We start from the raw sequence: 26,857 nt of genomic DNA on the forward strand, positions 1-26,857 counted from the left end.
TGCCTCCTTTAAAATTGGGTGCGTCTTATACGGCAAAAAATACGGTAGTTGCCAAACAAGGTTTAGAGAGAAACTAAATGGTTTTTTTTTTTTTACATACAGTAGTTATTACAATGAATCAGGCAGGCCTATAATGTAAAAATGTCTCTCTTTAAATAATGAGTTATTATTAAAGATACTGTTAAAAAAAATTTAAATTTTATAATAATTTTAATCATTATAAAATCAAGTTTCAAAAGCTATAAAACATGTTAAGAGTTAATAATTTTTATTTTACCCATGCATTACTTTATCTTNTGTACGATTAGTGGTAAATATTTACAGCTTTTAATCGCAAAAGATTTTATATCAATCTTCAATTGTTTCTAAGCTAAATATCATTCATGGAACGTGCAGAATTGATTTCTGTTATCATCAAAAAACACGAGGGATTAATTATAATTCTTTTCATAATTGTAATGCAGTACTTATCCTCTTGATTGGAACAAAATTTTTTAACTGGCAAGTGAGTCATTATACATTGTCTAATAATTTCCTGCAATTATTGTACGTGGACTGTGAAATTATCAATCAAATTGAGAAAAATCGGTTTAGAAAGGCAGATGTAACAGGAAAAAAAAAGTAGAGGTTTTAACTGATGTTATTTTACGTTAGTTGTTAGACAAGCGTTTATATTGTTGGCTTGGTATTCTCTTTGGACTTTACCAATCCCCGTTAAAAGAGAAACAAGAATATTTTTAGAATTTCCACCCATTTTATAAATAGAAGCAAAGCAGCTCGGATCTCACTTCAGTTCAGAGTCAAGAACCCAACATGACAGCTAAATGCTATTCGAAAGGTAAAAATGATATATTTCATTCTTAATAATGACAATTTTTGAATTATTTAAGTTCTATATAATTTATATTTTATTGAATAGGTTCAGAATACCCTAAACTGGAAGCTGGAAAATTAAGGGTGTACAGTATGAGGTTTTGTCCGTTTTCTGAAAGGACTTTGTTAGTATTAGCTGCTAAAAATATACCGTAAGTTACTTTTTCATTTAAACTATACAATTATACAATTCTAGAGATAAATTAAAATTTATTTCTAGAATTATGTAATTGTGTACATGATATAATTAAATTTTATCGTACACATAATATATATATGTACGTATAATAATTTTAAATCTAACCATTAAAATTCAATGTTAAATTTTCTTATTTTTATGACGTAATTTATGTAGTAAGTAAATTTTCAGTAAACTTAAATAAACTTTCTTAATTCAAATAAGAGGTAAGAAAAGAGAAATTAAATGTTAGAAAAATGTTAGTTTGAATTTAGTGCCAAACTGGCAAAAGATCAAATTTTTATTTTTTTACTTAAAAATAAATCTTTCTAGATTAAATTTTGCACTGTCAACCAATATTTGTTCATATGCTGAAATATCATTTTTGACTATTTTTTCCCGATAACTGTCAATTTTTTTTAATCGTATTTCTTTACAGACACGAAGTGATTAATATTAACTTGAAGGATAAACCCGAGTGGCTATTTGAGAAACATCCTCTTGGTAAAATCCCTATATTGGAACAAGATAAAAAATTAGTTGCAGAATCTATAATATCATCAGATTACGTAGATGAGATTTATCCGGACAACAAACTTACTGCTAAAGATCCTTATCAAAAGGCAAAAGATAGAATGGTGATGGAAGTGTTTGGAAAGGTAATGATTTTTATCTAGCTCAAACTAAATATAATTAATTAATTGTTTTTAGTAAATGTACAATTCCAATTGTCTTCATGTCTAAATCAGTAAAGAATTCTGGCTTACTTGGTAAAGATGCCATGTCTTAATGACACTACACTAATGGACTGACTACACAAGATGTTTTCAGAAGAAATTTTGACTTTGTTTTGTTTTCTTCTAGATTTACTATAAACATTTTATATGCAATATCACCATAATTATTATTTTTTTAAAAACAATGTTGCTTTAATATACTGTATATCAAATACATTTTGACAAAGCATCCTAGCATTGAAAATTAATGATCAAATATAAACTTGACACATGCAATAGTGCATTAAATACAAATATCCAAGAGCATAAAACTAAAATCAAGTAAAGCAGTTTATTTTGTTGTCTTATGCTCTTCAAACATTTGTTTTCAATTTTAAAACTAAACTTACAGCACTCTGTTCCATTAACTATACTGTTTCAAATTATTTTATATGAAAGTGGCATCTCCAAGTTGGTAAAATGATCTATTTACTGTAAGATTTCTTTGTAAAATCTCAATTTAATGGAATAATTGAGGAAAGGGTGTCCACTATTGCCAAAAAATGATATAATGTCTAAGTATAAAATAAAAATACAAATAAAATAAATATATATTAAATAATTTATACTCATTGATTCTAATTCAACTTTTAGTGTGCTTTGTTTGCAAATAAAAAAAGGATTTAAATTCTTCCTATAGAGCAAATTTTTTGTCTGTTAAATCAAGGGTTTACTGTAGTAATATTTGTACAGTACAAGATGGTGGGGCCTAACTGCCTGCCTTCAGTTCAAATTACTTAGTTTCAATGATTAATATTTAGCTTAATTAGAGCCTGAAAGAAATCTGGATTTAGATATTTGACTATTTATATCAATAGGTGACTTTAGCAATGTCTAAAGTATCCAGAGGAGGTAGCAGTGCAGGTGATGCGTGGAATGATTTAATAAATAGCATAGATGATTTTGAAAAAGAACTAAAAGACAGAAAGTCAACCTTTTTTGGAGGTAAAATCAACCTTTTTTTACAAATTTTTATGAATTTAATAATATTTAAAGAAATTTACACTTGTTGTTGCTTTGTTTTTCAGGAGACAAACCAGGAATCCTGGATTATATGATATGGCCCTGGTTTGAACGTATTCCAGTAGCACAAGCTTTAAATCCTTCACTTTCAGAATTCCCAACCGATCGTTTTCCTACGATAACAAAATGGGTGGAAAAGATGAAAGCCGATCCTGCCGTAAAGAAGGTATCTCTGTCACCCGAAATGCACGTTGAATTTATCAAAAGCACCAAAACAGGAGAACCAAATTATGATTTAGGATTATAAATCTATAAAACTAAATGATTGCCTTTTCATCCTTTAAAAATTAATTATTTTTTTTTTAAATTAAAAAAAATTTAATATAATCTATCAGTTTCTCTGCATTATCAATGTGTTATATAACATAACAGCATTTACAGGAGCGGATAAATTTTTTAAAAATATTTGTAAACTTTTTGAAATTTTTAAGTTCAATAAAATGATACTGATTTTAATAAGTATTGGCTTTTAAATTTTACTAAATGAAGTTTTTCTGAAATCAATCTTTAATGTTCTTTGAAGACAATGGCAAAGGGTAAATTTCTAGAACTAGAAAACTACTTTTAACTTATAGTTACTTATAAATTGTATTTATATTAATTCTTTAAGTTTGAGTGTTTCAGTAAGAGACTGAATAGAATAAACAAAGATTAGATGAATGTATTATACATCAAGTGTTAGTTACAAAATGAAGAAAAATAATGTCTTCTACTGTTCTAATGAGACAAATATAGATTTACAAAAAGCTATTTGTTTTCATTTGATAACACAATTTAAAAAAACTTCATGTGTCTAAAAATAAATATTTATATTAAGTGCTTTTATTACAGCTTCAAATATATTTTCTTAGACTTATTCTAACTCAAATTTGAATCCAGTATTTTCTAGTAAAGTTATAATTGTATTTATAATACAAGTGCTTAATATAAATATTTGTTGTTTTAGATCTTTTTATAACAGTATCAAAGTTGCATGAAGACAATATTTTCTTCTTCTTTACGTGTAAACGAAGAAAATCTATACAAGATTTACTCTAGATTTTTCAATAATAATAAGAAAGCAAATAATTTTGGTCAGTTTTAAGTATTGAAAAGAAAAAAAATTTATTTTTTTTGTATATATTTATATAATTTTTTTAAACTATTTATAAATAATAAAATCAAAATTTTGATCACAAATATGCAATTAGGACTCCCAATCTAGTTTTATTAAAACAAAACACCAATATTTCCAGAATAAAAATTAATTTCTAAATTTTTAAAATTGTACAGCAATAACAGAGAATTGATTTAAAACAATTGCTTTGTTCGGGTATTCTTGCTTAAAAAAAATCAGGCAAATCAGTTGTCGTAGTTCTGAATACCGCTTTCAAATAAAACTGTCTCAAAAATAATAAATCACAATTTAACCCCATTTAGTGATATTTTGATAAAGTCTATTCATACTATCAACAGGTGAATGTATTAACAACTATTTGAAAATGGCAACTATTATATATATAAAAAAAAATAATAAAAATAAAAGATTCAACTCCTCAATAAAACATAAAACAAAGTAAATAAAATGCTATTTCTAATATGGCAGCTTTTGAAATATTTATCACATTCTCTGTGAGGAAACAATTTGAAAATTTTGGGAGGAAATTTACATAATAATAATTATTGTTACATTGCACCAGTTAATTAATGATCTCTCTTGAAATTGAAAATACTTAATAAAATTCGAAAGTTCATGAAAATATGTATAAAAAGAATTATCACTTTTACAGACAATATTAAAGTTCTGCTGCCTGAAGAATGATCATTCTGAGATCATTAGCAAGATGGGAAACATCTACAACACTGTCAACCATTTCTTGAACAGCTGCAACTGAAGGAAACTGTAAAGCTGCTTTCTTTGTATTAGCTACCAATGTTTTTAAGGAATCACATAAATTATTTGCACACTGCATTACTTGAGATTTCACTGTTTGGTTTGTAACATGACACTGAACAGTATCACCAATATATACTAATTTATGAGCACTGATCACAACAAATTTACTATGCCCAATGAAAACTTTGGGAGGTTGGTTGTTTTCTATAGCTGACAGAAAGCCATCAATTGCATTTGTAAGATACAGAACATGAGATTCTGCTTGAGCACTATAAAATTGCAGCATCTGTACATCTTTTGTGTCGAGCAACTTTGGTGGTGGTTGTATTACTTTATCTTTCATGTTTTCTGACTGTTCAATTACATTCTCGATTTTCTCATCTGTTTTATTACTGTCTGTCCTTAAACACTTATTTGATTTTTCAACAGAGTCTTTGGATTCAAGATTAACATATTCATAGTCATTTACAACATCTTTGACTTCACTTGACGGGAAAGAACTTTTCTCAGACAAATGACTTTTATTTGGAGGTGGTAAAGGAAGCGGCCTTTCTTGAAGTTTGTTCATTGAAGATAATTTCTGAAATTCCAATTTTGCTTTGAGGTCAGTTGGTTTTGGTGCAATGGGTGGTTTCTTTGTTTCATTTATGTGCTGTGAACGTTTGAAAATAAGAACAGAATTTCCTCTAATGAATGATGCCACTGGTCGTACATCTTCAATTATACCCTGAGCACAGGCAACTAATTGGTCCAATTCGTCGGGATTATTTGTATCATCAGATGATATAAATTTTGAAACTTGCCAACCTTTATTATCTAGAGCTTGAATTGATACTTGAACTATTTGGCTTGAGTCAACCAAAGGTTTGAGTAAATTTGCCAATTTACAAGATAAAGTTTTATCAGCTGCATGAGTTGAATTAGCCAAAGCACCATGTGAAAAATTTAAAAATTCTTTTAGACTGGCATCAATTTTATAACAAGCTACTTGAATATCATTAATTTTATTATCCATTACATCTTTCCTCCTCCAGCTAGCACTAATGAAGCTAAATAACTTTGATATGGCACTTTGTACTTCTTGTTGTAATTTTACTAATATTTCCATAGCTGCATCCAAATCTAGTAATAATTCTTTTCCTTTTAAAGATTGTATGTCTTTTGTAATACCTGGATCTTTACTAACTGTAAGCCTATTTTCTAAATTTTCTTCTAGAGCCACTGGTGTAGGACTGGTGTCCCGTGTAACTTGAGGTGGCACATCATATACACCTTCCAATGATGGAGCCTGTGCAAGTTTTGGAGCTGGAGGAACATCATAGCATTCTGTTGGAGCATTATTAGCAGGAATGTCATAAACTTCATTAATACTTACATGAGAAAGTGTTGGAATTGAAGATTGAATAATATTTGTTTTGGCTGGTGATCCCTTAAGATTGGCTATTGGTCTTGGTTCAGGAGGTGGAATGTCATAGAGTTCATGGGAATGCTGTTCTAGACTGGATCTATTGGAACCACATAAACTAGATAAAGATAATGAAGGACTCAAACTTGAATGTCCACTAGATGGTGAGAAAAATGAGGAAGAACTAGCTGAAAGAACAGACACACCACTTGACCTATTAGATGCAGGAATGTCACAAATAAGTTTTGACGTAGGAATATCGTAAGTATCAGAAAGTGACAAACTATCTGTAGTAGAGGTGTGCCTTGATGGTGCTGGAACATCATAAGTCCCACTATCTTCCGAACTAGGTACATCATAATCATGACTTTTTGGAATGCTGTAAGTACTGCTTATTGTCGAAGAATCTGATGACACCGAAGTATGTGATCTCTGTTCATCAAGAGCAGATATATCAGGAGGAGGAGGTATTCCAAAACACTGAGCGAGAGGCCGAGGTTCATCGTAGGCTTCCTGCGTCTTTACTAATCTTGGGCTTGGAGGAGTATCATAACTACCACCTACATAAAAATTTTTAAAGGAAATTAAAATAATTTAAATTCATTACTGACAAAATAACAGTACCTTTTGTAATACAGTTGAATATTACATAATGACTTAAAAATATTTATTTATTTTTTATAATTTTATAAAATTTTAAATAAGCAATTTTGTATACTTATGTAAAAAACCAGTATAATAATAATAATTAGTTAATGGTAATAAAAAAATTCTCATAAAAAATGTAAAGATAAAGTTTATAATCTAATTTAAAATATCATTATATAATAATAGAAAAACTGACTTAATTCTATGAATTTTCATTTGCAGGTGTGAAATAAAACAAGGGTGTGTTCTTATTAAAAACTGTTGATAATCAAACTTGTTATTCAAGGACAACTACTAATATTAATCCTTAAATATTGCAAATAAGGATAATTTAAGTTTCAATACTATTGAAATTTTATATTTTCTTCGTGGTTTAAATAAATATTTCTATACAGATTTAAGTATTTATTAAATTAAATTCTCTATGATAAAATAGTATTAAGCATACCTTGGAGATTCTGTGCAACAATATTTGGTTGTAAAAATCTTCGATTTGGTAACGTTGATGAGTGAGGAGTCTCACTGGGTTCCACACTTTTATGACCAACTGGTACATCATATAAATAGACATCTCCAATCTTCTGTGGAGTGATAACCTAATGTAATTAAGTTAAATTTTAATACAATATTAACATATGTACTGAAACAGGAAAATTTCTTTAGAATTATTTGATAAATTGGTATTTTCAAGAGAATGCTACTTGAAAATAATACTCACTACTTAAAAATAATACTGAAAACTTAAGATTAAATTATCAGTATTGAAAGTTTAATGAATCTAACTTTCATTTGAATAAATTCAATTTAAAATACAACTGATTTGATTATTCTACCTTTCTAAACTGAATGTAATCAAATCAGATTTTCATGTTATGAAATGACAAAATTCTTTGGATATTAATTAGCAAGTAATGATTTTAAACTTAAATAATTATCAACAAAATACTAAAATCAATTGCAATAACTTATATAATTTTAATGTTAAACATTACATGATTAATTATTAATGATTCAAATTTTAATTAGTGTAAGCAATAGATTTTTAAAAGACTGTTTCTGACAGGTCTCAAAACTTTCCATTTAAATTACTGAATTTATTTCCATAAATAAATTTGTTTGTTTTAACTCTCACATTAAGTTTTATAGTATTGTAATATGTAATATGTTTTCTTTTAAATAAATGTAAATGTTAAGTAAAAGGGAAAGTCTTTATACTACTGTCCTTCAATTATATAAAGCCTAAATGCACATTTAACTGTACATTAAAGTCACAACTGAACAATAAGAACAAAAAGTAATAATACATCAATCCATTTATTATTTGTTGTTTTGCAAGTTTTTAAAGATATATTTAGATAGTTTCAGAAAAAAAGTAACAATAATACTTACAAAGCCATTAGATACTATCTAAAATCTTTCATTGAAAGGTTTCCTCTTCCTCATTTAGAAGCCTCATACATATAAAAAGAAATATAAACAACATACAAAACAGACTATCTTTCTATGCCAAATGTTATTCCTCATTATTATACAAAATCAACTATAAATAAAATATAACTTTAATCTCATGTTCAAAAAATATTGCATGGAAAACAAAGTCAAGACATTTATAGTTTGCATTTGAGGGGGGAAAAAAAACATTATTTTCTAGTATATGAAGATTTATTTTCCAATAATAAAAGATTCATGACTACATTTTAGATCAAAAATAGCACATTTTACAAGATAATATTGATGATATAGACAATATTCACAAATAATGAAGCAATGCAACAAATCAAACTGTAAAAAGTTTATTAATTTAATTAATTAATGTATAAAATAAAGCAACAAAAACATCATTCATTACAACCCAGCTATAAAATATAGTTCAATTTCAAAATGGAACATATATAAAATTCAAATAGTCTGAAAACAAAATCAAAACACATACACTCTAATTAATTCTTGTAGATAAAGCAATTCACCACAATAGCAAATCATTTTACTGATAAAAGTAATAAAATTTTGTTGTTAATTGATAGAAGCTTTTCTTAATTCAAATAATTTCCTTTTACACAACGTACAAAAATACTGAAGCACAAATCTTCACATAAAAATCAAAATATAGCTATACTCTTGTGTTACTTCTAAAAGTGAGAAGTAGGAAGCATCTCTGTTCCCAGAATTAGTTTTTGTTTTAATTACATACATGTCTGTGCAGTTTGCTGATTTTTATCCCAAAATTTCAGTACAATCTTATGAGTTTATTCTTAACAGTTCATTATAGTTGGTTCACTATCTCATTTGTTTACTTTCATTAATGTTCTGTTTTCATCCAATGATATTTTAAAATGTACAATATTATTACAACATTTTCATTGCTGTCTAATACATATTAAAGAAAACAAAATTTCTATACAATTTCTAATTGGAGTACTAAACAAACTTATTTCTTTCATTACTGCTTACAGACATTCTTTAATGACCTCATTAAGTGTTTGTTACTAAGGTAATTAGAGAGTTTTTAATGTTTAATATCATGCTAAAAACGTGGATTGATAGATAGGTAGGTTTTTCCACTGTTTGTGTCATTTGGGAAAATTGGTTGATGTTACTTGAACGACCAAGAATGAGTTAAATTTTCCTGTAAGAAATAATGGAAAATACTTCTGGATATCTTAATTTTTTTTTTTTTTTTTTTACTTATTTTCAGGAGTGCATTAGATTTGGATAATGGGTATAGCTGTATAAAGAAACTTGCATGATGATTATAACTTAACTGCCATTAGAATTATTTTTAGAATCTTATCCCAAAGCAAGCAGACATTAGATTTGTCCAAGATTCATTCAACTACAAATAGCAGTAATTTTAAATACTTGCAAGAAAATTTTAACGTTTGTATATCACATAATAAACATCTCATACTAACATATAATGACAACATTTATCTTTATAGATTATTTGATTTTTCTTGGAATTTGTCAGTACATTTATTACAGGACGTGCAGTTAAGAGAAATCTTTAGTTTTTTTTTTCTATGAGCATAACAATAATACTAATTTCTTTAAATTATTTATATCTTGTATATTACTGCAATTATAAATAAAAACCAAACATAGAAAGATAAAATATTCCATTTTATATTATAAATTACTTTGTACAAAATGAAAAATTATTTTATGCAAATTTATATTTATTATACAATGTATAATTTATATAATAAATATATTAAGTACCGTATTTTTCGCCATATAAGACGCACTTTTTCTCTCCAAAATCGGGGGGAAAAAAGTGCCTGCGTCTTATAAGGCAAATACAAAAGCTCACCATGGCCCTCCGCTGCCCCTCCACTTCTGCATACATACATAACCGCAGGAATACTCGGCCACTCCATTCCCTTCCACCTCTTGGCGCCGTCTGATACCAGGAAGCTCCGCTCTGCCTCGCACTGGCTTTGTGCGGTCTTTGCCTCGCACTGCGATTGGCTGGGCGAAGAGGCACGTGCCTTCGCTCTCTCCCGCGCTGGCTTTGTGCACTTTTTAGAGTCTCGTAAGCCAGCACGGGAGCGGGTGAAGGCACTCGTCTCTGCGCTCAGCTAATAGCAGTGATATATGTAGTATGGTATATCTGAATGAAATATATCATATTTCATACCACCCCATCAAGATGTCAAAGCAGAAGAGACTGTTTATGATAGTAAAGATAGCTCTTAGTATGTTACATGGTTGACATAAAATTTTTCTTAACTGCTGTTAACTTTATACAGTTGATATAAAATATTTTACTACAGAATTTGGTTCATAATCTTTTTTTTTCTGAATTTGCCTCCTTTAAAATTGGGTGCGTCTTATATGCCGGTGCGTCTTATACGGCGAAAAATACGGTATNCCAAAAGTTGGATAAAAGCAAGCACACTTTGCGTGGACCAACTGCAAAGTGGCCAGAGTTAGAGGTAGAAGTAAAGGAGTGGATCACACGTCACCGGCAAAATGGACTTTCTGTCTCAACAAAAATGATAATCTATGAGGCCAAACGCATTGCTGTGGAGAAAGGCATTCAGGATTTCACCGGATCACCATCGTGGTGCTATAGATTTATGAAGAGATCTGGCCTTTCTATGCGCACCAAAACCAGAATTGCACAAAAAATGCCAAAGGAATACGAATCAAAGATTCTGTCTTTTCATAAGTTTGTTATTGATGCGAGGAAGAAGAATAACTTTGAAATGAGCCAGATTGGGAACATGGATGAAGTCCCGCTAACATTTGATGTGCCGTCTAACAGAACCGTAGATAACAAAGGAGCCAAAAGCATAACCGTAAAAACCTCAGGGCATGAGAAAACCCACTACTCGGTTGTGCTGTCCTGCTGTGCAGATGGTACCAAACTGCCGCCAATGTTGATCTTTAAAAGAAAAACATTCCCAAAAGAAACAATTCCACGGGGAGTCATCGTGCACGTTCATGATAAAGGGTGGATGGACGAAAATGGCATGAGGCTGTGGATTGATAAAGTGTGGTCTAAACGTCCTGGCGGGCTTCTGAAGAAATCTTCCTTGTTGGTGCTTGACCAGTTCAGAGCGCACATTACAGAAACTACTAAAAAGAACTTTAAGGAAATTAAGACCCAAATAGCTGTGATTCCTGGTGGTCTTACCAGCCAGCTGCAACCTCTGGACGTTTCTATTAACAAACCGTTCAAAGTTCTGATGCGAGAGGAGTGGAACACCTGGATGGCAGCTGGGAACCATGATCTGACTCCTACTGGACGGATGAAGAGGCCCACTATCACACAAGTGTGTGAATGGGTTAAAAGGTCATGGGACTCCGTAAAGAAAGACATTGTTGTAAAATCATTCAAGAAGTGTGGCATTAGTAATGCCTTGGATGGAACAGAAGACGACGTCTTATTTGACACCAGTGAGAAAGAAAGTGATGACAATGACTGCGTGGATCTGTCCTTCCTCATTTCTGATAGCAGCAAAGAAGAGGAATTCTTGGGGTTAGAATAAAAACATGACAGCCTTATTTTTGTTACTTTCACTGTTTGCTGACTGTTTATGATAGTAAAGATAGCTCTTAGTATGTTACATGGTTGACATAAAATTTTTCTTAACTGCTGTTAACTTTATACAGTTGATATAAAATATTTTACTACAGAATTTGGTTCATAATCTTTTTTTTTCTGAATTTGCCTCCTTTAAAATTGGGTGCGTCTTATACGGCAAAAAATACGGTAGTTGCCAAACAAGGTTTAGAGAGAAACTAAATGGTTTTTTTTTTTTTACATACAGTAGTTATTACAATGAATCAGGCAGGCCTATAATGTAAAAATGTCTCTCTTTAAATAATGAGTTATTATTAAAGATACTGTTAAAAAAAATTTAAATTTTATAATAATTTTAATCATTATAAAATCAAGTTTCAAAAGCTATAAAACATGTTAAGAGTTAATAATTTTTATTTTACCCATGCATTACTTTATCTTAAACTTATATGTTATAAGACAATTTTTCAACAGAGATAGAATGAGAGTCCTAATCAGTTAGGTGATTGATTGACTGGTTTGACTGAAAGACGTTATCCAAACTGCTTTATTGAAAGTGGAAATTTCAATTAGTAGAACAGACCTCTTTATTGATATGACCCCAATTAGAAACTTATGAATGAATCAGTCCAACTTTTTCTTTAACAAAAACTTGTTAGGAGAAGAATTTTTAATGAGACATCAAACAATTATAATTATATTGTTTGTGATGTAAATGACTTCACAAAGAAGTACATTGTAAAAATTAAAAACAGTAATTATAAACATTTTTGTGCTAGATTTATGAAAAGAAATAGAAATAATAAAAATTATTTACTTTATAAATATTTGAATATTTTTAAAAATATATGTTAATAGTATTAATAGTATGTTTGTTCAATCATTAATAAAACAATGAAAACAACTTTATACTTTTCAATTTTTAAGTTAACTGAAAAAACTAAATTCAATATTGGTATTTTTCTATCACATTAATGAATTTTCAGTGTATCTTCATTTTTCAAGGGCATTAAACGTGCAAAACTATAAAATTTCTTATCTTTCAATAAGTTCATTCATTTAATTTAAAAATGAATTGCATCTTATATTATTTTACTCATATAACTATTATAGAGTAATAATATTGAATATCTAAAGTGCACAGAAAAAAAGAAGGTTATAAAGTTGTTTGTCACTAATGGAAAACAGTATGCTAAATTTTATAATTTAGTTTTTAACTTAAAAAGATTAATAGATATGGTAAGTACAAGGAAAATAGGAACAGCAAGATAAACAAACAGGTTTCCTTTGAAACAACTAATCTAACATTATTTTTTATTTATTTATTTTATCGGAGAGAGAAGAATAAATCTAACTTCTACGTCAGAGAATGATAAAATAACTAGGAGCTATTACATAAAACTTAGTATTTAAAATGTAAACTTATCCGATGTAATTTATACAAAATGTGAATGTTTATACATTAATAATCAACTTTGAATGATTTACATTTTAATGTTGCAAGAGTCTCCTGGACTATGTTGCTCTAATAGTTTGTAGTGGTAAATTATCTGGCAAACAGCATTACAGAAATTCCTTGTTGATTCATTCATTTGACAAGTCATAAATAACAGGAAAGCGTTACAGAATGATACATATAATAAAAGGAAATTTGATAATTGCATATGAACAGTTATACCCAAAGGTAATTTATGTATAATCACATACAGACAGGAAAAAAAAAACTTGTATGGAGAATGCACACTAAAACCTCAAATTATCTAGATTATAGATAATGCCTCATTCCTCAAAAGTCAGCAGTTTGATGATACCAGAGAATCATTATGTTTGAAATGGTTTCCTCGACACACCCTTCAACCTGTCAGTGCCTAGGTGGATCTACCAGTCGCTATTATAAGCAAGGGCACAAGAACACATTACATAAAGAAAACACAGTATGTGTGCATGTTTCAGATAATAGAGAAGCAAAACATAATTTTCTTCTTAAACCGAATTTCAATAGAACTCAGCAAATAATTAAGACACGAAAATAATATAAGTATTGGCTCATAACAATTCATTAGCTAGGAAATGTCAAATTTAATAATTTCTACCAGGGAAGGGGGGGAGGAAACTCAATTTCGGAATCCCTGGCGAAGAGAGCAGTTGGGTCGGAGGGAAAGGGAGAGCTTGACTTATTAAAGAGTGTGGCAAATGAATAAACATGGAGTGGAAGAAGAGCGGAAATATGAGATGGAACAGCAGGAAATTAAAAAGTAAATAAAACGAGCGACGGGGATGGACGAGGACGAAAAGCAGAATTAATTGCAGCAGAACGTGACGTAATTGGCGGAGCGGTGCACTAACTGGCACTGTGCCAATCTATCTGCAACCTGGGCGCCAAACGCCATCAAGTAAAAGGTGCCAGCGCCGTTATTAAGCAACCATTAAAGTAGGGGATAATCCCTTAAAGCGTCGCTTTGCTGTCGGAAAAAAAATTCCGCCGCCTACAGAAACCAGTAACGCGAATGCGAATGTTTAAAAACGCCTTCTCCCTGGAGGATCCAGAAGCGGAAATTAAAAAAAAAAATTCTAACAACCTTTCCCCTCGAAACCTACGAAACTATTCCGTTGATTCTTCGCTTAATAAAAGCCTAAAAACTGTAAATTTGTCATTTTTCCGCGTGAAGAAACACTCCTTAAATTGCGTCAAAAACGGAAATGGGAAGAGGAATATATCTCTTATACTTGAGAAAAACATCGAAAAGAACTTCGAATGATATTTAAAAAGTTTAAAAATATACACGCAAACTTCCGATATCGCGCGAATAACGGGAATTTCGCTTCAGAACAGTTTCTTTAATCGCACCCTCTGGTAAAATTAAAGAATGGCGGTAGCCCGATCGCCACCATTAAAATGGAAAAGCAGTTCGTCTTTTATCCGTGTTTTATCACCTGAACGTGGAAAAGACACGAGTTTATCTTTAAAACGTTAACGGCGTGTCAGAAATTTATTCCGATGGAGCAATAAAAAATAAAAGAAAAAAATACCCCACTTCTGCACCTCTCGAACCTTACCTTATTTACTAATGGAGCAATAAAAACAAAAGCGAGAAAATAAGCCGCGAAAAATTCGTGTTTTTCTAAAAATCTATTCCCACTTATAAAAAAAATGGAGGTCCCCGAACAGAATCAATTTTTGCATTCTCTAAGAGTAAACTAATAAAAATCAGACCCGAATAAGACGATATTTATGAAGAGCGAGAAAAACAACAAGTGACGTTGTTTATCGGCCATTGGGGGCACTAAAAATGTGAATTGGAAAGAAAATTGGGCAAAAATATGTTTGAATGTGATGAACGATACCCAAGGCGAAGAAACGTATCCCCAAGCTTCCTTAATGACGCGAATTCCTGCTTCCTCCCGAAAGACTGATTTGGTTTTAGATAAAGAAGCGACAGATCGCGTGCGAGCAGAGGCAGCAGAAAAGTAAATTTTTTAGATATACATCAGCCTCACGAAGTTGTAATTAAAACATCAGGAATTTCTCGGGTACGGGAATCGAAACTATCTAATAATCTTCGATAAATTAAATATTTACACGTATCCTAATTAAGAGGCATTTTTTTTTGTTTACGTAATCGTCAATCTGCAAGTAACAAGTTACACTCCGGAGCATCTGCATCGAATGTAAAGAGGGATGGGGGAATAATTAAAAGACTGATTTACGTTCCGGATTTTAGAAGATTGTTTCGTGTTTCACTTGTTAATTTGTACGTTATACGCGCTAGTTTGTTACAGAATATGTTTTTGTTTCTAAATATGTTTCAGCAACCAACAGTAGACTTACGTAGTGGATGATTTAGCACGGCCATTTGAAAGTTTGCTATAATGATAATCCACTGTACAGTATATGGCATAGACTTCATTTGCGTTATACACGGGAAGTGATACAAAAATTTACCTCCGTTATAAATAACCAATCCGAAAAATCTTTTGATTTACTGAAACAAAACAGTGAGAGATTACGTATTAAAATACAAAATGTCCCCTAAAAAATCCTTCACTGGTGAAACTGCATTTTTGTAGATAAGGCAGTTTCTCCAATTTTTTAATTTAATATTAAATTTCCGTTTGCGATGCGAGATTTGTTTATCGCTCTTTAAGGGAGCGAGCCTCAGCTTTAAATCTAATTACCGCGATGGCAAAAAAAGGGTGTAACATCGGAATTAGTTTTATCAATTGCACAGTCACACCGCGAGGCAGCGAGAAAGTTTAAAAAACAAACGAGATGATTGAAAAATGAAATTATGCAAATTCTCTAATCGAGTTGAAAAACACGGCGCGGTAGGTAGGGGAAGAAAGATTTTTTTAAAAAAAAAAGGTTGAATCAGCCAGCGTGTTTACCTTATTGGGGTTTATGTGCCAGCTCCTACGTCTCGAATGTCTGTTCCCCGGGCCGGGATAGGTGCCACTCGAAGTCCATCCTTCACTGGCATATCCTAATCCCGTGGGATCGTACATTCCTGGCAAGAGTCTCAGCCTGTTGCCCGGCGCGATCCCTTGTCTTCCACGTAACGAACACAACCACCATCCCTCCAAGCCGTTGGGGTTCTGCTCCAGTACTGTCAGGATATCATTCTTGCGGAATGCCAACTCGTCCGGTGCCTCTGCAGCATTGTCGTACAGCGCTTTAGCCAGACAGTTCTGAAAAAGAATGAAGGGAAAAAAAATTAATCATAACGTCCAACTGTCTCACCGTAAATGAAATAAATAAGAGAGAGTCGTGACACCTTAAAATGTTATACATGGATGAGGAAAAAAAGTACAGGGGTGGGGAGCGAGTCGCTCTAATTAAGAGTGATAGCATCGCTCCTCGCTAGCCTTTCCGATCGTCAGAAGCTAAAGGGGCAGTTCTCGCTCTGCATTAAAACTATCCAAGGACACAACCGGGGTGGTATCCCAAGTTCACCGACCTCTTTCTATCTTTATTTCTTTTAAAAGTCGGTTGTTGGCGTTTTAAAACGTCGATGAGATACGTGACTAGAGAATCGATGCTCGCAGCGAGATGCGAAGCGATTTTTCTGTTTTCTTTAATTAAAAAAAACGAACACAAAGAACAAATATAAAAATCATTCTCGAGCGTATCGGGCAACAGAAAGGGGGAAGGCAAATCGTTGAAAGGTATAATTATAGATCTAACCAGTTGGGTTCGCTACGATAATTAGCGTGTTGGTGATGCTAAGTTGCTAGACAGAACTGGGTGACTGAGTGTCTAGCAAAAACGAACGGGATACCGGGCTACCGGAATGTCGTGTCTTTTGGATATCGACCGGATCGTTCCGGTCACGTGGACGTACCGGTTGTCATGACGACGGGTCGGGAGTGAAAGAAATCCGACCGGAATGACGCGAAAATATTGAAATGGGGGAAAGAGTTTCATCCCCGGAAATTTCCGATTTTCGAATTCTTCCTTATGAAATTTTTAAGGATTAGAAAAATAAAAAATAAAAATCTATCTTTTAGTCGCGTGACTGTAACCAATTTATCCACGATATTTTCTGAAAATGTTATTTCCACTTAATGCTTTCGCCAGTGTAGAGAATGACGATAAAAATATCAGAACAGATATCAAACGTCAATATAACCCGAAGAAAATTGCATATAGTTATATATAAATAGAAATTTTCTATATTTTAAAAAATATATAAATACACACACACACACATATATATATATTTTATAGAATTTCTATATCTCGAACAGGAAATGATAACCAAATAGCAAAAAAAAGTAAATGTTTATTTAAATGTAGTTATTACTGGAACTACGACTCGTTTCTATTAACAATTCTTGTTGTTATTGCTATTTATTCGCTTATCCAAAATAGGAAACTTGCTTTAAAAATAGATAAAGTTTGATTTTTACGAGAAAATATTTATCTTCTGGACATAAAGATAGAGAGAAAAAATTTCAACGAAATCGCTAGAAGACGAATGTTTTTCCTCCATCTTTGCTGCATTCGGAGATATTTCTTCTCTACGATCTTGCAATTTTTCTTTTATTCTCACACACACACACACTCTCTCTACCCTCCGGAATATAAACGCTCAAAAAAAAAAATAATAATAATTCAAAAAATTTCAATATTTCGCACAGGAAAGCATAAAAAATTTGTAAGATTTCGGGACAAATACCTATTTTTTTTTGGTAAGAGGGAGAAAGACTTATCCGTCGTCTCGCGATCTTCTTTTTTTATATCCACCATTCAGTCTCTTTTTTCCAATCATTATGAAGTAGAAACATTCATTCAGTCTTCACTTACACTCGCGAGTTTAAAAAAAAAAAACTATATATAAAATAATAAAAGAAAGAAAATTCTTCAACCGTAAAACGGACAAAAGATTCGCAGTTGAAGAAAGAAAAGTTTTCCAGTTGCTCTAAAGTTTTTTCCCCTCCCTTCTTCTCTAAACTGTACTTGCAATTGTGAACGTGTTAAAACTACCAAACTTCATCATCTAAGGTATAATAAACTCATCAAAATCATTTTTTCTCATCGAATTGACAAAATCCTGCACGAACAAGTTTGATATCAATGAAACTACTCCCCTTAAAAAAATAAGTTTATACGTAACGTATATATAAAAGATACATCTAATTTTCTTTCGTAATTAAAAGCTTAGCGGTTCCATTAAGAAAAAAAGAAACCCTTCTAAGAAATAATATAATGATCTTATGACGAGAATGGATTCGTATCGGGGCAAAGACCTCCTCTAGCACTGCACGGATAAAAGAGAAAAATGAAGGTATTCGGTGCAAAAACTGGACATGCTACATTAGCTGGATGGGTAGAGTGACCGGCACTCACTTGCATTCGTTTTATCCTATGAAGGATCGTGGTTGGAACCCTGTTTAAATCCTTCAACTCATCTGACAGCTCATTATTTCCTGGACTTGAAAAAAAAAAGATTAGATATCGTGCGACTGAATTAGGATTTACGGAAAAAAAGGGCTTGTTTGATGTCGTTTTCTTCCGATTGTCGTGTGGTTTCTAACCAGCAGTTAATTAGACTTGCGTGATCTTCGACATTGGTAAATGGTACCTCGAAATTTAGTTAAAGCGTCTTTAAAAAAAAAGAAAGAAAAAACATTTCATCGAATTATATTTACGGTTGATATTATTTTTCATTTATTTATCCATTCAGCCTTTTTCGGATATTACATAAAAGTTGCAAAGAGGAGACCAAGAAATAATGGATGATTCCGCACATACGAAACAAAAACCTTATATCAAACCGGATTGAGTTTTGTAACATTTTTCATAAAAAATAAAGTGATAATAATAATAGCGTATCGACTTTCAAGAATCAAACCACAAATTAGCATATATGTTTTTTTCTGAAGACAATTTCACACAAGGAATGTTTGTGATCCTGTCACGAAAAAACTGGACATTTTCGCCCCTTCATCCCAAACGATATAAATCTTTGAACTGTTAACAGATTTGTAAAAGTTTACTTCATTAATTCTTTCAAAGACTGGCTAAAACCGACGTTTTAAATAAACACGGGTGTTTAAATCAAAAACAATTTAACCCGAGGATATAAAAGAACATGTTAGGAATGGTAAAATGGTTATTGAAAGTTTCCAGTAAATTACACCCATCTGGTTAAAATTTAACCTTAAATATTGCTAAAAGCAAATATTCCATTCACATGAATATACTCGGATCGTGGACGTGACGGACAGACAAACTAACCGATTCCAGTTCCTTTTTTTTTTGTGCGTAGACAGAATTCTTTACAAGCGCTCATCCAATGAATACTGCATTATACCGTCGAAACCGCTTCGAATAACATATCCATAAAGTTGTCATGTATTAAAATGTGTTAATGGGATATTATGCGAGTATGCTGCACGATATATAATAAAATCATCTCTACATTTATGCCACGTGAATGGTGGCAACTTCAAACGAAAACCTTGCGGTTTCATCTATCACTTTTCGGGATTTCTTTATGATGTTTTACTCTTAGAAATTTATCAAATATTCACTTTTTATGTACGGTATACAATGCAGTAAATCTAAAAAACTCCACAATGTCTGTACACTAGGGAAGAAAAAAAAATCATTTTATTTTTTGTTAGAGCCATTATATTACATTTTAAATAAGTGAGCGTGAAATTTTTTTACGTAGCTAACAGAACTGGACTTTGAACGAGTTTTCTGAACCATTTAAATCTCCCTCCGTTCTAAGGAAAAAAATAAAAAGAATTTCATTTGGGAAACAACATAATCGATCTTAATCCCTTCTGAAAGAGATTTCGTGCAGTTGTAACGATATATCAATAGTTATCAAAATAGTCCTTTATTCGTGAGTAATTTGTCTATCAAATCTGTCACTTCCTATCATTTTCTACAAACAAACTTTGATTTTTTCATTATGTTAATAAAAAAATCCTCTTCGTAATATACCGCTCTTACGAAAAACCTCTCTTCACTATCATCAATCTGCATTTTTTGGTAAGCCAGCAATTCTTCGCAATTAAACCGACCCGAATATAATAAATTAGACATTTTCGTGTTTTTAACTTGGCTTCGCTAATTGCAGAAATCTTAGGAATTCCGTGACGTCGAGAAGAATTTACCTTCGTGCTGATAAACGATCTAAACTTATAATTTCTTCAATTTTGGTAATTGCACGAAGAGGGGAGAATCTTAAAAGCGAAAATATTTTTTTAAAATAGTAAAACGAATGCAGGGCGTAAAGGGGGGGGACGATATTTATACAAAGGGTACATTAAAGCGAGTTAAGGCACTTAGGACGATCCCAGAACCATTACCAAGGGCCAGAGTGGGCTAACGCCTTTTACCTACTCGTCCCACCCACGACACAACCTGCAGGAGGTTAGCCATCATACTCGGGATTATAAATACCGGATGAGAAAACGTGCCATACATCTCTGATAAGAGAAAATCTACCTTATTAAAATACTTGGCCACTAATGAGTCTTCGAACTAATCGAGCTTTAAAAAAATCGCCACGAAATTACAGATGTATTCCACAGGAAATAAATCTCTTTCGTGGATATATATAAAAAAAGGAAGAGAGAGAGAGAGAAAGACAAAAACAGAAAAACCAAAGACGTGGATCCCGTTGGAAAAGGGAATTATGGATTTTATCGACCGTGAGGCATTATCAGAAGCAAGCTGCTACTTTTGCATCGGATACACTCGGTACAGTATCCGATGTACGTGCTGCTGACATGTTAGTAGATGCAGCATCATCAATCAAGAGGGTCCAATGGTGTGGCCGCCAAATTTAGGCTACTACTCCGACTCCACTTAAGCTTATGTTTTTGGATAAAATGCTTTAAAAATTATCTACTCTCCTAACAAATGCTCTACCTCCTAGCTAGTGAAAAGGATCCGCTGCTGGCGATAAACATTTTTCACACGTTAATTGAGGAAAACCTATACAGATTTTAGATATTAATTTAATCTTCTTATCAACTTAATCAATGGAGGTTTTTTATATGTATATATATATATACAAAAGAGAATTTTTAATGTATTTTAATCAAGTTTTCGGCTTTCTAAAGTAATTTTTTTCTTGGCAGGTCGGGATGAGCTTCGTGTATAAAATATGGATAAGGGTAGAATGTTTTAAAACAAGATAAATAAACTAACTTCTTCGCACCCGTCCTTTGAGGATAATTAATTTTATATGATTGATTAAATAACCGGTAAAGGTCAGGTTGAGAAGTGACAAATATGGAAGTATTAAAGAAAATATGGGTTTATAGGACGTTCCCTTCACCCAATACATTTACGAAAGTTCGGAACGTTATAACATTGAACCATTTTTTAATTGAGTTCTTAAGTTACGAGCGTTTAAGGAGTTTTTCACGACGTTTAGAAGTTCCAACACGAGATCGACACGCCATTTGGTATTTTGTCTGTCACGCTAAACGTGACGACGTGCCGTAACCGAATGGATGAAACATATGGCACCTGCCAAACGTGACGAGCTTCACCCAACTTTTATAAACCTCAATTTAGATATGGGGGAAAAAGTGAAAATGTTTTATTGTGAGTTACCACCATGCTATAAACTCCATAAAAGATTAACTGTTGATGCTATAAAATAAAGATAAATTTAGCTTTTGATACGTGACTAAACTTAGGGCGAGTCCAAAGGAAGAAAAAAGGTTAAATCTAGTTACATCTATACTATATAAAAGATCGAGAAACATATTATTTTTGAATGCCAATCAAGAGTAATGTTAAAAACTAGCCCGAAGGTAAAACACGCCTCCCAGAGCAGAGTTAATTTTCCAAACGTAATTACATTTGGTCGAGATATAGGATAAATTCTTTGTCTCTATCAAGGGCAAAACCACCTAATGGCTTCTACAACCCGAGCACAGGAAAATTCTTAGATGGAACGTCAACCTAATGAATAATGAAACCTCTTTTTTGATCACAACAGCAGAATCTGGTTAGTATCCATTAAAGTCGATACGAAAATCAGATTAGCATTAATGAATAATACAACTTGGCTACCTTAACGGGGTATACGATTAATATCAATCATTGTGTCAATAATTCCGAACGGGTATTCGCATAAAACTTACTAAACTCCACTTTTTTATGTTTTCATAACGACGAATAAATCATTTTCTTTTAATTACCGTAGTTTTTTTTCGATCCATAGAATTGCTCAGCAAAAAAAGAAAAAACTCAAAATTACAAACACGCGAAATGAGTTAGCAACGTAAAACCTTTAGAATAATTACAAACATACCAGAATTTTAAAGATAACGCTGTTGAAAATTGAAGAATATTTGCACGCCGTCAATGACCAAAACAAATTAACAACTTTAAACTACTACATGTTATAGAGATAAACAATAACAACTTTAAATCTGTTATCGGTTCGTACAAGAGTGACATGTGGATAACATGCAAACATTCGTTACGCCCAGTTGCCCACGGTGGACAACACACTTTTGTTATCCACCTTAATGACTACATTTAATTAAAAGCATGTTTAATGCTGTCGAAGAAACGAACACTTCATTTACGAAACCGAAATTGTGATTCCTCTCTCTCTCCTTGCTGTGGAATAGTGCCAAGTGCCGACTCCGTTTTTGTCTCCGTTCACGTACGAAGACATCGTCGGTGCGATTGACACCACTTGTAGATGTTCGAGATGAATGACCCGAGTGTAAACGTAGCCAAACACCTGTGCGACAATCAAAATCGACAGAAATATCAAACAAACACGGATTTACAAAGCCTATAAGGTGTAGACCACCCACGGAATGAAATGAGATCTGCCCTGGTGCGTCATCTGATCCTATCTAAATTGGGAATTTGGGATGATCGCTCATCAATAACGTTAAAAGAAGGGGGGGACTGGTTTAATAGATTGGCGAAACAACAGCTCATTTACCATATAAAAACTGTAAAGATTAGTCGGAACAGTCATTTTTTTCTTTTTTTTTTTTGCTTTACTTTCGACGTTTTCCTAATGGCAGTTGATGGGAGTTTGAACGTATATAGGAGGAAATTAGAAGTGTTTCTACTCCAATTCCTACTATTTCGGACGTTATTCAATCGAGTATAGCGAGTCACTAGCCACAACCGATCGATGTAGAATATAAACTTGCTAGAATCGCTGGCATCGAGCCAGAAGCTTTTCAACTGTTTAGGTAAGAGCAAATCTGATTCTACAATTATAAGTACCCAGCGCCTATTGCACAACACCGTTTATATAAAACGCCGTATACTAAAAGGCGTATGTAAAGTGGTTCAAAAAAAAGAAGAAAAAAACAAACATAATACGGCTCTATTCTCTGGTGATTTCTACAATAGTTATTGGATATCCACAAGTGTCTGACGAGGTCATTTTTCTTTGTATCCGACATTGGCTGTCTGCCTACATTGACTGGATATGTAGCAATAAAAATTTCGTAGGCTGAGTTCGGTAAGGTGGAAAAACCTGTAGTCGGTGGGAAAATCGAGTATCAGGCTTTTATATGTCGTTTGAAGGTGGTATATTCCATGTAAGGTTCGATTTTGGAGACGAGATAAACGACGTAGACGGAGATGATCGTTCTTATCGCTAATCGGACTCATCAGCCGGACGAAGAATTACCGAAACGGCTAGATAAGTAGCTATAAACGTTTGGTAACACAAACAAGAATTTTTTTTTAATACCTCCAGCCATGCGTAAATCTTTATTACGACGCGGTTAGAAATGCGGAAAATGAGAGATATGGAACAGGAATTGATAATTACAGAACTTTAAAAAAAAATTGCATTTACCTGTACAGTCTGAATGCAACTCACCCTGTTCTTCTTAGGATTGGGGAGGGTGAAGGTGTGGTTTCCTTCGAACACTTTCATGTTTATTCCACAATTAGAATATAAAAAAAAATTTTTAAATAGGAGCCAAACTATTAACCACTATTCTTTCCCATGTCTGATGTCTTTCTGATGGAACCGTCCGTAAACATCTAAGAGCCGTGCTACCACGTTAGCGGATTGGTACGGCGCGAAGTGACGTCATGACGTCCTTCACCGCCCCCTATACTTTACATGATACCTGAACGGTGATGTCCTTGGAGGTGCAATGATCAGGACGACCAGGTAGGAATTTGTGCAACGGGCGGGATCTGCATAAATTCGTCCCACTCATTTATCAAGAAAGGAAAATGATTTTTTCGTAACTAGCGCAAGTAAAACCTTAAAAATGCTAATTAGATAACTGAAAATTGCGTTTATATACCGGGCGATTACGATGTGATCGAGTTAATCTTTCATAAACGTATGTAATCTTTTAAATACTTCATTTCACAAAGCATCCTCTTAACTTTGAAGTGGACGATGATATATGGCCGTAGAAAAAAAACAAAATTCTATAAATCGAACTGTTTTGATGTATCAAAATCGTAAATTAAAGTTTTCGGTAAATTAGCAGCAACCGGTAAAACTATAGCCAGAGGCAAAATTATAATCCAAACCGTTCCGCCCAGCAAAAAATCTAGGGCCTTTTAAGACAAGCGTGCCTTCAACATGCAAATTTCTTCATTAACCGGATTTTTTATGCGCATTAATTTAAAAATTATCGGGTTATAAGCATAAACTGAAACTGGATCCGTGTTAATTTTTTTTTCCTTTTTCTTTAAAAACGCACAAAAAAATTGTATACAACAGAGTATTGTTTATGTAAAACGACTCTAAAAGTCTTACTAGAGTGAGAACAATACTTCTTTGTGGCCAGAAAAACAATAATTAACTCAAAAACAAAACAACAAAAAAAATAGAGAGATCATATTCTTAACTGAAGAAAATAGCGTATGAACGCTTAATAAATTCTCTGCTCGAGTACTAGAGTTTATTAAAAACGATCGAAAATTAAATGTGTTTTGACCGTACCTAAATTGACCCGACATCGTTACTATAGCAACAACAATAGCTAGTTTTTATTACTGTTGGCAGGTCATGTGATGCGCATTATAATACGAATTAGCAACTTCCTACTTCTAACAAAACCCCGAACTACTCCGCAAAATTTTCCTCGCGTGGTACAAAACAAATGCACATAAAACGACGAGTTTTTTTTTTAATTCCGCTTTCATAAAAATTTATACAGCGACTTACTAAAAACTGTAATTCATATTATACAGGTCTAGTTATTTATATACATTTTGTGTGAAGTCATTTATTTAATGCGGAAAAACAGCTCCGGATAGGGGGGAAACCCTTAAAGGTATGTAAGAAATAAATATGGATGTCCGAAGAGTAAAGGGGGGAAAAAGACAAATGAACTGCCTCCAGACACGCTGGCGCATAAATCCGTAATTTAACAGTTAATGTATGCTACTTTTAATTGAAGATGCTATTTACACGACAGAAGACTTAAAGGAATAGCAAAGGGAAGATCGACTTCTTAAGAACCAAAAATATTTATTAAGAAAGCAGAAAAAATTCCTGGGTCACTTCCCTTTTATTCAGAAGGTCGAACATTCTTCTTAGCTGATTCAAGTACGAATGTGCCAAATAAGGAAGTGCTGGTTCAATTTTTGTCTGCTAGCAATCATTGGCACGTTACATCTGCTAGACAATAGTGTAATTATTCTTTGATGCACCCAGTAGTGAATGAGAGAGTTTTCCTAGCGCTTTCAAAAAATCCTGCTAATAAAAACAGAATTATTTTCCTTTCTATTAAAATCGCCTTTTGCTTTTCTCTTTTTTCTAACTCTTGTGAATATATCAAAACAATCAGTTAGATAATCATGTAATGTTACACATTCTTAAAGGACAAAGAAGCTTATTGAATTATCTACTATTTGTAAACCAGTGTAGTGACAGATGATAAAGTATATACTTAGATAAATATATAGTAATCTGATTAGTGAATGTTGAGTTGAAACCAGTGAGAATCATAACTTTTTCCATTTTTAGCTATGAATTTTTAAATTTAATAACTCCCGTTGAGTGATATAATTATATGTTTCTTTTGAATTAATTATATCAATATATACTGTATATGATATGGCATGATATTTATATTTATACTTAACCCTATATATTTAAATAAGACTAGAGATGATATTCTATAAATATTACATATAACAGTTTATTTCCTAAGATATCATATCAAAACAATCTCTCTCATGTTTATATTTTTATAAGAGAGTTTTAATTCCCACACACTACATAGGATAATTTTTGGTGATTTCGAACTAAGTGTCCTAAATTCAATTTTTAATAGAGAAATAAATTTATGACCTAATTTAAATATAGTTTATGACAAAATTTACATAAATTTATTATTTCACTTGTTTTTAATTCAAAAGTAAACAGAAGTCAGTTTGATTATTAAAACAAAATGTAAATTTATTGAAATTCTGTAATTAAATGTTAGAAATTTAAAATTTTAATTTTGATTCTGTGAAATGTTGTGATTTTGGATGTCACATGACAGGTGAACAAAGTACAGAACAACAGCTATATTTTGTGTCAACTGATTGAAAGGTGTGATTAAGTTCAAAGAA

At 32.2% G+C, this 26,857-nt stretch overlaps 2 protein-coding genes across 3 annotated transcripts; one reads left to right on the forward strand and one right to left on the reverse strand.

Moving 5' to 3' along the window:
• The first annotated feature begins 694 nt into the window (after positions 1-694).
• Positions 695-3,306, forward strand: LOC111617895 (pyrimidodiazepine synthase-like). The gene is made up of 5 exons (XM_023359245.1): positions 695-838; positions 920-1,025; positions 1,491-1,710; positions 2,646-2,772; positions 2,856-3,306. The coding sequence occupies exons 1-5, from the start codon at positions 814-816 to the stop codon at positions 3,095-3,097; spliced, it is 720 nt and encodes a 239-aa protein (XP_023215013.1). The 5' UTR covers positions 695-813; the 3' UTR covers positions 3,098-3,306.
• A 725-nt stretch (positions 3,307-4,031) lies between these two features.
• Positions 4,032-26,248, reverse strand: LOC111617894 (breast cancer anti-estrogen resistance protein 1-like). Of its 2 annotated transcripts, none has more exons than XM_023359244.1 (4): positions 24,147-26,248; positions 16,195-16,494; positions 7,228-7,375; positions 4,032-6,691 (listed from the first exon to the last, which is right to left on the reverse strand). In XM_023359244.1, exons 1-4 carry the CDS (start codon positions 24,201-24,203, stop codon positions 4,626-4,628), a joined length of 2,571 nt encoding a protein of 856 aa, XP_023215012.1. In that variant the 5' UTR covers positions 24,204-26,248; the 3' UTR covers positions 4,032-4,625. The 2 variants fall into 2 exon arrangements, with proteins under 2 accessions (XP_023215012.1, XP_023215011.1); XM_023359243.1 differs by having other exon boundaries at positions 24,123-26,248.
• Positions 26,249-26,857: the final 609 nt, after the last annotated feature.

Source organism: Centruroides sculpturatus, unplaced genomic scaffold (genome assembly GCF_000671375.1).
Source record: "Centruroides sculpturatus isolate CEXI.00-Female unplaced genomic scaffold, Cexi_2.0 scaffold215, whole genome shotgun sequence".
NCBI classification, from domain to species: domain Eukaryota; kingdom Metazoa; phylum Arthropoda; class Arachnida; order Scorpiones; family Buthidae; genus Centruroides; species Centruroides sculpturatus.

Bases quoted from the DNA above. Each gene is read 5' to 3' on its own strand.
- LOC111617895 (XM_023359245.1), top strand. From the start codon at position 814: ATGACAGCTAAATGCTATTCGAAAG. The intron at 839-919 runs GTAAAAATGATA...TTTATTGAATAG, and splicing joins AGCTAAATGCTATTCGAAAG to GTTCAGAATACCCTAAACTG. The intron at 1,026-1,490 runs GTAAGTTACTTT...ATTTCTTTACAG, and splicing joins TTAGCTGCTAAAAATATACC to ACACGAAGTGATTAATATTA.
- LOC111617894 (XM_023359243.1), bottom strand. From the start codon at position 24,203: ATGAAAGTGTTCGAAGGAAACCACACCTTCACCCTCCCCAATCCTAAG. The intron at 7,376-16,194 runs GTAAACACGCTG...TAATTACATTAG, and splicing joins GGCACATAAACCCCAATAAG to GTTATCACTCCACAGAAGAT. The intron at 6,692-7,227 runs GTATGCTTAATA...ATTTTTATGTAG, and splicing joins TGTTGCACAGAATCTCCAAG to GTGGTAGTTATGATACTCCT.